This window comes from Coregonus clupeaformis, chromosome 9, assembly GCF_020615455.1.
Source record: "Coregonus clupeaformis isolate EN_2021a chromosome 9, ASM2061545v1, whole genome shotgun sequence".
NCBI lineage: Eukaryota > Metazoa > Chordata > Actinopteri > Salmoniformes > Salmonidae > Coregonus > Coregonus clupeaformis.
Window position 1 is genome coordinate 55,052,841 of NC_059200.1, and position 13,888 is coordinate 55,066,728.

The 13,888-nt window shown below is 44.3% G+C and overlaps 1 protein-coding gene across 6 annotated transcripts in view; it reads left to right on the forward strand.

Annotated features, from left to right (window-relative positions):
* Nucleotides 1–6,692, forward strand: part of LOC121574108 (la-related protein 1) — a 150,119-nt gene extending 143,427 nt beyond the window's left edge. For 5 of the 6 annotated variants that reach the window (XM_045222681.1, XM_045222678.1, XM_045222677.1 and 2 more), the window contains one exon: nucleotides 5,971–6,692. In XM_045222681.1, coding sequence (XP_045078616.1) covers nucleotides 5,971–6,192 — 222 coding nt within the window. In that variant the 3' untranslated portion in view covers nucleotides 6,193–6,692. Of the gene's footprint in view, nucleotides 1–3,944; nucleotides 3,981–5,970 lie in introns of all 6 variants that reach the window. The other variant, XM_045222680.1, reaches the window with a different exon arrangement.
* Nucleotides 6,693–13,888: the final 7,196 nt, after the last annotated feature.

Consider the following 13,888-nt stretch of genomic DNA (forward strand, 5'->3'; position numbering starts at 1 on the left):
ATCATCCAAATGCACTCTAGCAAACTTCAGACGGGCCTGGACATGTACTGGCTTAAGCAGGGGGACACGTCTGGCACTGCAGGATTTGAGTCCCTGGCGGCGTAGTGTGTTACTGATGGTAGGCTTTGTTACTTTGGTCCCAGCTCTCTGCAGGTCATTCACTAGGTCCCCCATGTGGTTCTGGGATTTTTGCTCACCGTTCTTGTGATCATTTTGACCCCACGGGGTGAGATCTTGCGTGGAGCCCCAGATCGAGGGAGATTATCAGTGGTCTTGTATGTCTTCCATTTCCTAATAATTGCTCCCACAGTTGATTTCTTCAAACCAAGCTGCTTACCTATTGCAGATTCAGTCTTTCCAGCCTGGTGCAGGTCTACAATTTTGTTTCTGGTGTCCTTTGACAGCTCTTTGGTCTTGGCCATAGTGGAGTTTGGAGTGTGACTGTTTGAGGTTGTGGACAGGTGTCTTTTATACTGATAACAAGTTCAAACAGGTGCCATTAATACAGGTAACGAGTGGAGGACAGAGGAGCCTCTTAAAGAAGAAGTTACAGGTCTGTGAGAGCCAGAAATCTTGCTTGTTTGTAGGTGACCAAATACTTATTTTCCACCATAATTTGCAAATATATTCATTAAAAATCCTACAATGTGATTTTCTGGATTTTTTTTCTTCTCAATTTGTCTGTCATAGTTGACGTGTACCTATGATGAAAATTACAGGCCTCTCATCTTTTTAAGTGGGAGAACTTGCACAATTGGTGGCTGACTAAATACTTTTTTCCCCCACTGTAAATGTTTCCCCTTAAACCACTCAAGTGTTGCTTTAGCAGTATGCTTAGGGTCATTGTCCTGCTGGAAGGTGAACCTCCATCCCAGTCTCAAATCTCTGGAAGACTGAAACAGGTTTCCCTCAACAATTTCCCTGTATTTAGTGCCATCCATCATTCCTTCAATTCTAACCAGTTTCCCAGTCCCTGCTGATGAAAAACATCCCCACAGCATGATGCTGCCACCACCATGCTTCACTGTGGGGATGGTGTACTCGGGGTGATGAGAGGTGTTGGGTTTGCGCCAGACCTAGCGTTTTCCTTGATCGCCAAAAAGCTCAATTTTAGTCTCATCTGACCAGAGTACCTTCTTCCATATGTTTGGGGAGTCTCCCACATGCCTTTTGGCGAACACCAAACGTGTTTGCCTATTTTTTTCTTAAAGCAATGGCTTTTTTCTGGCAACTCTTCCGTAAAGTCCAGCTCTGTGGAGTGTATGGCTTAAAGTGGTCCTATGAGCAGATACTCCAATCTCCACTGTGGAGCTTTGCATCTCCTTCAGGGTTACCTTTGGTCTCTTTGTTGCCTCTCTGATTAATGCCCTCCTTAAACTGGTCCGTGAGTTTTGGTGGGCGGCCCTCTCTTGGCAGGTTTGTTGTGGTGCCATATTCTTTCCATTTTTTAATAATGGATTTAATGGTGCTCCGTGGGATGTCAAAGTTTCTGATATTTTTTCAGAACCCAACCCTGATCTGTACTTCTCCACAACTTTGTCCCTGACCTGTTTGGAGAGCTCCTTGGTCTTCATGGTACCGCTTGCTTGGTGGTGCCCCTTGCTTAGTGGTGTTGCAGACTCTGGGGCCTTTCAGAACAGGTGTATACAGTTGAAGTCGGAAGTTTACATACACATAGGTTGGAGTCATTAAAACTAGTTTTCAACCACTCCACTAATTTCTTGTTAACAAACTATAGTTTTGGCAAGTCGGTTAGGACATCTACTTTGTGCATGATACAAGTAATTTTTCCAACAATTGTTTACAGACAGATTATTTCACTTATAATTCACTGTATCACAATTGCAGTGTGTCAGAAGTTTACATACACTCAGTTTACTGTGCCTTTAAAAAGCTTGGAAAAAGATGTCATGGCTTTAGAAACGTCTGATAGGCTAATTGACATCAATTGTATTTCAAGGCCTACCTTCAAACTCAGTGTCTCTTTGCTTGACATCATGGGAAAATCAAAAGAAATCAGCCAAGACCTCAGAAATCTGGTTCATCCTTGGGAGCAATTTCCAAACGCCTGAAGGTAACACGTTCATCTGCACAAACAATAGTACGCAAGTATAAACACCATGGGACCACGCAGCCGTCATACCGCTCAGGACGGAGACGCGTTCTGTCTCCTAGAGATGAACGTACTTTGGTGCGAAAAGTGCAAATCTATCCCAGAACAACAGCAAAGGACCTTGTGAAAATGCTGGAGGAAACAGGTACAAAAATATCTATATCCACAGTAAAACGAGTCCTAGATCGACATAACCTGAAAGGCCGCTCAGAAAGGAAGAAGCCACTGCTCCAAAACCGCAATTAAAAAAGACAATACGGTTTGCAACTGCACATGGGGACAAAGATCGTACTTTTTGGAGAAATGTCCTCTGGTCTGATGAAACAAAAATAGAACTGTTTGGCCATAATGACTATTGTTATGTTTGGAGGAAAAAGGGGAAGGGTTGCAAGCCGAAGAACACCGTCCCAACCGTGAAGCACGGGGGTGGCAGCATCATGCTGTGGGGGTGCTTTGCTGCAGGAGGGACTGGTGCACTTCACAAAATAGATGGCATCATGAGGAAGGAAAATGATGTGGATATATTGAAGCAACATCTCAAGACATCAGTCAGGAAGTTACAGCTTGGTCGCAAATGGATCTTACATATAGACAATGACCCCAATCATACTTCCAAAGTTGTGGCAAAATGGCTTAAGGACAACAAAGTCAAGGTATTGGAGTGGCCATCACAAAGCCCTGACCTTAATCCTATAGAAAGTGTGTGGGCAGAACAGAAAAGGCGTGTGCGAGCAAGGAGGCCTACAAACCTGACTCAGTTACACCAGCTCTGTCAGGAGGAATGGGCCAAAATTCACCCAACTTATTGTGGGAAGCTTGTGGAAGGCTACCCAAAACGTTTGACCCAAGTTAAACAATTTAAAGGCAATGCTACCAAATACTAATTGAGTGTATGTAAACTTCTGACCCACTGGGAATGTGATGAAAGAAATAAAAGCTGAAATAAATCATTCTCTTTACTATTATTCTGACATGTCACATTCTTAAAATAAAGTGGTGATCCTAACTGACCTAAAACAGGAAATTTGTACTAGGATTAAATGTCAGGAATTGTGAAAAACTGAGTTTAAATGTATTTGGCTAAGGTGTATGTAAACTTCTGACTTCAACTGTATATACTGAGATCATGTGACACTTAGATTGCACACTGGTGGACTTTATTTAACTAATTATGTGACTTCTGAAGGTAATTGGTTGCACCAGATCTTATTTAGGGGCTTCATAGCAAAGGGGGTGAATACATATGCACGCACCAGTTATTTTTTTCATTTCTCTTCACCAATTTGGACAATTTTGTGTATGTCCATTACATGAAATCAAAATAAAATTCCATTTAAATTACAGGTTGTAATGCAATAAAATTGGAAAAACGCCAAGGGGGATGAATAATTTTGCAAGGCACATACATACATACAGTTGAAGTCGGAAGTTAACATACACCTTAGCCAAATACATTTAAACTCAGTTTTTCACAATTCCTGACATTTAATCCTGTCTTTGGTCAGTTAGGATAACCACTTTATTTTAAGAATGTGAAATTCACCAGTGAATAACAACGCTTAGGCCTCCACTTCCAGCTTAGACATACTATATACATTTTATGGACACATTCAATTTTACAATAGTTCTATTTTGTTTGTTTTTACTCCTGAACTTCCTCTACCCTCAGCCTCTCCAATCATTTTCATGATGTCCATCCAGTTTGCTTCTATATGCCATGTCTTTCACAAAAGTTCTATATTCTCATTGTTTCTACAGATTGTAAATTGAAAATAAACATGTTTGCTAAAAGTATTATTATATTATTGATCGCTTGACTATGACTTTTCAGATCACCCAGTAGTGCTATCTGCAGTTTTAGCTCCAGGTAAATATTGCAATTCTTCAGCCATTCCTGGACCTGTGACCAAAAACAAGCTACAAATGGACAATACCAAAACAAATGATCTAATGTTTTGTACTTTGTTGAAGTATCCTCGAGTCTTCTTGTGTATGATGCTTCAAGCTTGGCACACCTGTATTTGGGGAGTTTCTCCCATTCTTCACACCAGACCCTCTCAAGCTCTGTCAGGTTGGATGGGGAGTGTCGCTACACAGCTATTTTCAGATCTCTCCAGAGATGTTCGATCGGGTTCAAGTCCGGGCTCTGGCTGAGCGACTCAAGGACATTGAGGCTTGTCCCGAAGCCACTCCTGCATTGTCTTGGCTGTGTGCTTAGGGTCATTGTCCTTTGGAAGGTCAACCACCTGTTTTCATCAAGGATCTTTCTGTACTTTGCTCCATTCATCTTTGCCTTGATCCTGACTAGTCTCCCAGTCCCTGCCGCTGAATAACATCCCCACAGCATGATGCTGCCACCACCGTAGGAATGGTGCCAGGTTTCCTCCAGACGTGACGCTTGGCATTCAGGCCAAAGAGTTCAATCTTGGTTTCATCAGACCAGAGAATCTTGTTTCTCATGGTTTGAGAGTCCTTTAGGTGCCTTTTGGCAAACTCCAAGCGGGCTGTCGTGCCTTTTACTGAGGAGTGGCTTCTGTCTGGCCGCTCTACCATAAAGGCCTGATTGGTGGAGTGCTGCAGAGATGGTTGTCCTTCTGGAAGGTTCTCCCATCTCCACAGAGGAACTCTAGAGCTCTGTCAGAGTGACCATAGGGTTCTTGGTCACCTCCCTGACCAAGGCCCTTCTCCCCCGATTGCTCAGTTTGGCCGGACGGCCAGCTCTAGGAAAAGTCTTGGTGGTTCCAAGCTTCTTCCATTTAAGAATGATGGAGGCTACTGTGTTCTTGGGAACCTTCAATGCTGCCTACATTCTTTGGTACCCTTCCCCAGATCTGTGCCTCGACACAATCCTGTCTCGGAACTCTACGGGCAATTCCTTCGACCTCATGGCTTGGCTGTTGCTCTGACATGCACTGTCAACTGTGGGACTTTATATAGACAGGTGGGTGCCTTTCCAAATCATGTCCAATCAATTGAATTTACCACAGGTGGACTCTAATCAAGTTGTAGAAACATCTCAAGGATGATGAATGGAAACCGGATTCACCTGACCTCAATTTCGAGTCTCATAGCAAAGGGCCTGAATACTTATGTAAATAAGGTATTTCCGTTTTTCTTTAATTTTTGCAAAAATTTCGAAAAAACCGTTTTTGCTTTGTCATTATGGGGTACTGTGTGTAGATTGATGAGGATTTGTATTTATTTAATCCATTTTAGAACAAGGCTGTAACGTAACAAAATGAGGAAAAAGTCAAGGGGTCTGAATACTTTCCGAATGCACTGTATCTACATCAATTTCCTCGTACACCTGCACATCGACTCAGTACTGGTACCCCGTGTATATAGCCAAGGTATCGTTACTCATGTTGTATGTATTTATTATTATTATTGATAATTTTTCTATAATTTGTCTCTCTACATTGTTGGGAAGGGGCCCGTAAGTAATTATTTCACTGTTAGTCTACACCTGTTGTTTACGAAGCATGTAACAAATACAATTAGATTTTGATGTCATAGCTGACACCCCATCTTTTAATCTTATTTCGAAGCAGATATTTAACGAAGTTTTGGGAAAAACGTGGTCGCATAAAAACTGAGGGAGATTTTACCACACTGCAATCTGCACAGTTCATCCAGTAAATGTGTTTTTGTGAAATGTTCTGTGTAAATTGTTCAAAGTAGTCCTTGTGCATAGAGTTATATGCTTTGTTAAACTTTGAAATTAATGGTTTTTGTTTGGCATAGATTTTAAAGTGAAAGATCTGAGTCAGTGTAATTCCGTTAACGTGGAATTGTCCTTAGAGAACGTCTGTAGAGCCCCAGTCAATCCCACATCTCACCATTTTCCTTCATTGCAGCCCCCGATGGAGGAGGGAGGCCGCAAGAGACACTCATCCAGCGGAGATGGTTGCCGCCGCCACCCCTCCCAAGGCTCCAGCCGCCCCCACAGCCAAAGTGGCATCAGCCCAGCCCCGTTTGCCCAGGCCCCCGCCAGGGATGATGCCAAAAACAGCAGCCAGAGCCAGCGACCTGCAGCCCGGGCCCCGGCAACCACATCAGACGCCCAGCCACCAAAGTAACCCCGGACAACCCTCAGCCATGTGGATCAACTCAACGTCATTAAGGGGGTACAATTGTTCACGCAAGCATGAGAGAATGACTTTCTGACAAACGACTTGTGATTGAATAAATCAAGGCTCTTCCATTTTGTTTGAAACACCCAGCGTTTTGTCTTGTTAGAGACGAGACTGAATTACTATTGAAGGAGTGGATTCATTATTTTATTTAGCAAACCTTGGCATATATTCTCCCTGTGGTTACAGTGTGGGGAATGGACAATGGTTTCTGAGGACGTTTGATGGCAACTGCAAACCTTGTGGCCCCCTTTCAATCGTTGGACCCCCTTTCCAATTGGCACCATCTAGTTGGCTGACAGATCCGATTTTTATTTCTACGAGGCAAGTGGTGGATTGGAAATTGATGCTTTGAAAAACAAGTATTTGACTTGTTGTTTTGGGCGAGAGAGAAATAGAGGGAGAATAAAAAGATGGGGGGGGGGGGGACACCAAACCAAACCAAATGATGAAAAAAACTTGTACCAATCCCTCAGTATGAGCAAGATCATTGAAAGTTGCCTTATACTAATGTTTTTTCTGCTTAACTTGTGCCCACCACAATAATGTCGATTGTACAGCATTGACAATTGCAAATATGCAACATTGGTCACCACCTACAGTAGTGGCCACTCAGTGACTCCCTGCCTGCCAAACAGTTTTGAACTCACCCCTCTGAACTGTCTTCCAAATGTTCTGTTACAAAGCCTACAGTGACACTCCCACTGACAAAGAAATGATCAGTCTATAATTTTAATGGTCGGTTTATTTGAATAGTGAGAGACAGAATAACAACAACAAAATCCAGAAAAACACATGTCAAAAATGTTATAAATTGATTTGCATTTTAATGAGGGAAATAAGTATTTGACCCCCTCTCAATCAGAAAGATTTCTGGCTCCCAGGTGTCTTTTATACAGGTAACGAGCTGAGATTAGGAGCACACTCTTAAAGGGAGTGCTCCTAATCTCAGTTTGTTACCTGTATAAAAGACACCTGTCCACAGAAGCAATCAATCAATCAGATTCCAAACTCTCCACCATGGCCAAGACTAAAGAGCTCTCCAAGGATGTCAGGGACAAGATTGTAGACCTACACAAGGCTGGAATGGGCTACAAGACCATCGCCAAGCAGCTTGGTGAGAAGGTGACAACAGTTGGTGTGATTATTCGCAAATGGAAGAAACACAAAAGAACTGTCAATCTCCCTCGGCCTGGGGCTCCATGCAAGATCTCACCTTGTGGAGTTGCAATGATCATGAGAATGGAGAGGAATCAGCCCAGAACTACACGGGAGGATCTTGTCAATGATCTCAAGGCAGCTGGGACCATAGTCACCAAGAAAACAATTGGTAACACACTACGCCATGAAGGACTGAAATCCTGCAGCGCCCGCAAGGCTTTGGGGGTGTTTTTCTGCTAAGGGGACAGGACAACTTCATCACATCAAAGGGACGATGGACGGGCCATGTACCGTCAAATCTTGGGTGAGAACCTCCTTCCCTCAGCCAGGGCATTGAAAATGGGTCGTGGATGGGTATTCCAGCATGACAATGACCCAAAACACACGGCCAAGGCAACAAAGGAGTGGCTCAAGAAGAAGCCCATTAAGGTCCTGGAGTGGCCTAGCCAGTCTCCAGACCTTAATCCTATAGAAAATCTGTGGAGGGAGCTGAAGGTTCGAGTTGCCAAACGTCAGCCTCGAAACCTTAATGACTTGGAGAAGATCTGCAAAGAGGAGTGGGACAAAATCCCTCCTGAGATGTGTGCAAACCTGGTGGCCAACTACAAGAAACGTCTGACCTCTGTGATTGCCAACAAGGGTTTTGCCACCAAGTACTAAGTAATGTTTTGCAGAGGGGTCAAATACTTATTTCCCTCATTAAAATGCAAATCAATGTATAACATTTTTGACATGCGTTTTTCTGGATTTTTTTGTTGTTATTCTGTCTCTCACTATTCAAATAAACCTACCATTCAAATTATAGACTGATCATGTCTTTGTCAGTGGGCAAACGTACAAAATCAGCAGGGGATCAAATACTTTTTTCCCTCACTGTACCCCTTTACCCACCCCTTAGTGTGTTTGCAATTTGTGGCTCTTTGTGCTAAAACGCTTTGCTTGAGAGGGGGAGAACAACCAATGGACAGACTGTCTCCTCTCTGACCCCTGAACCCAACCAACCTGTTCTTTTCCCATGAACAGCAGACTACACCCAATCTACCAGACATACAGTCAGATAAACTAATAATCTAGTGTGGATAACGTCATCTTTATCCAACAGAGAACTGATGATATCAAATAGATAAGTGATTTTATTTTTTCTTCACTAATGTAAATGTAAATTGGACAGAAGATAACTTACACCTCCTGGCTAATTGTTTTATTGTTATAGAACAGTTTATATAGTCACTTTACATGTGTATGTACTTTTTCTCCTTTTTTTTTTTTAATGGTCTGATATTTTAATGCTTTTTCATTTGCTGTGTTTCTAGCTATGCTATGGATATGTCTCAGTATTGCATTTGTTGAAACCTCTGTAGACTTTCAGAAATGGGAACATAGTATATATAGTATAGTACAAATAAAGGGAAATTTACATTAGGTCATCAACTGACATTCAATGCAACAACCCCCAAAAAAATCACACGTTTCCAGAAAGTCAAGTTCAATTTCAAATCATAGTTAATTAAATATATTTTATGAATTCAGTTTACAAATTGATTGATTGATGTGAAGCACTAGTGTGTTCATGCGACGGCAATTCAAACTTTCCACGAATCGTATCATGAGCCAAAGTCAAACTTGATGGTTGAATATATAACTAACTAGTTATTGATCAGTGTAATGGTCCTCTTTAGTTAAATATCAAATGGCATAAATAACAGTTATAGCTATACCTTCTGCTGGAGGTTGAGGAGTGATTCAGATTCACTGGTGGTTCCGCTGTGTTAGAATGTCCAATTGTCTTCATGTTTGTTTTACAATTTATTTTCATTTACCATTGTTGAAAAAGTTGAGTTTCGCGAGAATTAACGTTGTTTTTAGCTTTTTTTCCTTTCTTGTGGGTTTAACTCAAGGGAGCTGTGGGTCAATTGAGGGGGCTTATATGATTGATGATGAATCACTCAATAAATCTTTTACTCGAGGAATAAAGACAAATTACGACAAAAACTCAAATAATTTCCCAAGCATGTGAATCCTCTGAGAGGATATGGTGTGGTGGCTGTGGGCCTGGGGGGTGGTCACCAGGGGGCGTGCTTCCACAGACAGATAGCCACACAGACGTCCCCCCCCACCCCCAGTGAATGTCACCCAAGTGTGTCCCCCCCACTTGTCCTGGACCAGGATAGAGGGGACAGGTCCTTTGGGGTCCAGCCTATTCGTTAGCATAGTGACACAAACCCTGTGGGTGGAACAGCTGGTGCTCCAATTAACTCTATGCCTGGTGTCCTGCAGTGTCAGATGGACTGGGCCGGACACTGGAGAGAAAGAGAGGGAGGGAGGACGAGAAAAGAGGACGTAACCCACTTTGGGTTTGTCAATATTCAGAGGATATGAATGGCTATGATGTCTGGGACTGCAAAAATGACAAAATTCCATAAAGCCATGTAAATAAAAATAGCTGTATATGAACCATTAAGACATTTTAATAGTTCATTACCATTACAATATCCTAGGCTTGTCATGATGGAAAAAAAGAAAAAGAAATACTTGAATGATCTTGTATTATAACACTTAATATCCATAATATCTGCTTTGTAGGCTGTGATTCGCAATTAGTGTTATTTGTAGTAATTGTGCTTTTCCTTATATATAAAAAAACAAACATTAAATGGACAAAAAAAACTTAAACACCACCTGTGTCATCGTCCTGTTATTTACTTGTCTGTATTTTCCTGTTGGGAGTTCCAGAACGCAGAATTATTAAGTTAACCAGCTAACTTTGAGAAACTGCCACTGTTTTTCTGGCTGATTAAGAAAGCAAAATGTGTATATTGGTTGTTGTTGTCAACTCACTGGGTATGTTCGAGCAGTAAGGCTAACGCAACCGACTGCAGAAGAAAGTCTACGAGTGAAGTCGGGGGAGGTGCATCTGCAACAGCTGAAAGTCAGACACTGTTGTGGTTTACCTACAGCAAGGCTCCAACCCCCATACAACACATTTACAAACGTACAGTTATAACTACTGTTCCCTGAAGGAGGGAAACTAGGTAAAACACAGCTACGGGGAGTTTGCATGCTAGCGCCCTCTACTGAAGAACATTAGAATCACACCTGACAAGGCCAATGAACACCGTGCCTCACGGATTCATTCCTTCAATTCAGTTCTGCTCTTCACCAAGCCCAGAACTTGGTGGCACGTAGTTATAGTCATGACTGTCCGTGCCCTTTCAGTCGGTCAACTTTGTACAACACAACTATAGGGATATGAAATCACGCCCCAAGCCGATATCAAATTAAATGGCCCACGGCAGACCATCCGGAGTTCCAAGCCAACCTGCGGTATACGGATAACCCCTTGTCCGCTCAATGTACATGCATAACACTCATACCGGACACAGGGCATGTAACCTCCGCTGTTCCTTAGCAAACTGAGGAGGCGAAAAGGGAAAGAGCTCAAAAGTTAGAGACCTGTAGGACATAGTCATGACGAAGGCCGCATTAGGACGCAACGTCAACTTCGAGTCAACAAGGGCAACTTCCTACAGGAGGGATGAACGGATAACGCGTGGAGATCTCCAACGCGTTTAACCGAGACCAAAGCCACGAGCAGGGCAGTCTTGTAGGAGAGGATCTTCAGATCCACAGTGTCTATTGATTCAAATGGGGCCTCACACAGCACATCCAAAACCAAAGCCAAATCCCGAGTGGGCGCAATAGGTTTAGAAACTGGCCTGAGACTGCACACACCTTTTTAAAAACCCTGGAGTGGCACCATCAATTCCCACATGACACGCTGTAAACACCTGCCATTTATATCAATACAACCCTCTCCTGGAGGGTGCACTTGTGGACTGTATAGTAACCATAACGTTCAGAGGTAAACCACTTGCCATCAGATTGGACCTTTCAGGGGCCAAGCCCACAGATTCCAAATGTCCGGCCGCGGGTGCCAGACCTGCACTGGCGCCTGGAACAACAGGTCCATGGTCAATGGGAGTTGCCACGGGTCCCCGCCTAAAAGGCGAATGATCTCCACGAGCCACAAAGGGTCAATGAGGCACCCTTCCCAGCGTGGGCTGAATCAAAGGTGTATTCATTACAACGATTCTGTTGCAACACGTTTCGTCTGTTGCAAAACGTTTTGCAACAGAAACCGTTTACTCTAAACGCTCTTCAACATGACGTTAAAGCTGTTGGGTTTTTAAATGGAAGTTGTAGTTCATTTTAATTGTATGGTTTCCACGCGTTTACATTCCAATCCGAATAGTCTGCGAAGTGTTTGGCATCTATAAATTATCGATTTTCCACGCACTGTGAGAAAACACTAATTGTCGGCTGTTTTTCTCGATAAGCGACCTAAGTGCTCCGTTGGGAACGGATGCTCTCGCGCACCAGTGGCCTCTGACAGTCCTTTATGTATTTCTCCATGTGGACATGGGGTGTATTCATTATGACAATTCTGTTGCAAAACATTGTCTGTTGCAAAATGTTTTGCAACAGAAACCATTTACTCCAAAGCCTGTTGAGGGTTTTTTCTTAAATGGAAGTTGTAGTTCAGTTGTGTCTCTCTTCCAAAAACATATGCATCTGGAAGAACTTGGAAGGAACCCTGCGGATTTCACTCGTTCTTCCAGATGCATATGTTTTTGGAAGAGAGACACAACTGAACTACAACTTCCATTTAAGAAAATACCCTAAACAGGCTTTGGAGTAAATGGTTTCTGTTGCAAAACATTTTGCAACAGACAATGTTTTGCAACAGAATTGTCATAATGAATACACCCCATGTCCACATGGAGAAATACATAAAGGACTGTCAGAGGCCACTGGTGCGCGAGAGCATCCGTTCCCAACGGAGCACTTAGGTCGCTTATCGAGAAAAACAGCCGACAATTAGTGTTTTCTCACAGTGCGTCGGCCCTGCCGAACATTTCCCATATCTGGGAGACCACCCAGGAATGCAGCCTCCACTCCGGAGGCCCCCACGGATAGCAGATCCGCATCCGTGTTGAGGCGCCCGGGGAGATGCATCACCCGGAGCGAGGGAAAGTGCACACTGCTCTACAGCAGTAGGGAGCGAGCTATGGATAAAAGGGGGTGAGATCGCAGCCCTCGCTGTCTGTACGCCACCGTTGTCAGTCCTCACCAGCACATGCTGGCCTGATAACAATGGGAGAAAATGCATGAGTGCTATATACACCGCCAACAGCTCCAGGTAATTGATGTGCAGCACGCTCTGCAACACTGTCCACAACCCCCAAATTGAGGGGGACAAAGTGCATTGCATACACCACCCTCGGGGGATTGTGTCTGTCGTGATCACCTTGCAGGATATACCTTGACCCATGCTGCTGGTCCCTCCACCGAGACAGAGCCTGTTGGCATGACGGAAACACCCGGAGTGACGGGTTTAGGTGCCGCAATGCGTCCAAGCGAGTGGCGATACCCATCCCCAATAAGCGCAAAAAAATGTGACCCAGCCTAAATTTGGCCAAGCAAAGCTGGAAACCGGCCTCGCTAACTCGAGACCCAGAAACGGAATGCGCTGAGATGGACTCTTTTGATTCACTATGGGTGTGTGTAACACCACCTGCTCCCTTGACTCCGCTACCACCAGCCAATCGTCCCGGATGTTCGTGAGCATTCTGAATTTGTAGACCCTGAGGTGCTTGTTTAGGGCACGCAGGACAATAATGGGACGCAAAGTCCCGCCCCTTTTGGGAACCAGGAAATACCGGCTGTGCCAGTCGTCCTGGGCCTCTGACATAGGAACCACTTGGATTGCCTGCTTCTTAAGAAGGTAAGAAATCTCCTCCCTCAAAACAGGCGCTGATGCCTCAGGAAGAGTCGACGTAATGACGCTGTAAAAATGTGGGGGACGCACCCATGAACACCGTGGAACTTGGGGTAGAAACAATGTGTTTAAGTGCCGACGTTTGCCTGAAGCCCCAACCGTGGGGACCGTGCCCCCTCCCCTTTCATCAAGCTAGATGCGCAGGGGCTGCTGCCTCCCCTGCTCTGCGGAGGGACCAGCTTTCACTTCACCCTTGGGGGAGTAAAATGGCGCCGGTGCCAAGCACTGCTCTTGTAGAGCAGGACAAGGCCTCTGTCTGCAGACGATGTCGCCGCAGCAGCAAAGGTCCTCCAAGGAAGGATGACGCGCAGCGCCGCTTCCTGCTTCTTTTTGTCCTCAAAATGAGACTGCATGAACTACAGGGCCGAGCCGAACAACCCCGTAGGGGAAATCGTCTCGTCCAAGTACAACTGCCTGTCTTTCTCTGGCACCTGCGACAAAGTCAACCAAATGTGCCACTGCACCACCACGGTAGCACCCATGCTTCTCCCGAGCACCGAGACATGCGCAATACCAAATCGGCCGTAGCAAGAATCTGATATATGAGCTCTGCATGGGGCTCCCCAGCAGCCAGAACCATGGGCAGGTCCACCAACAGCTCAGTCTGGTAAACAAGACCGTGTTCAGGGAACGGGCCGCCAC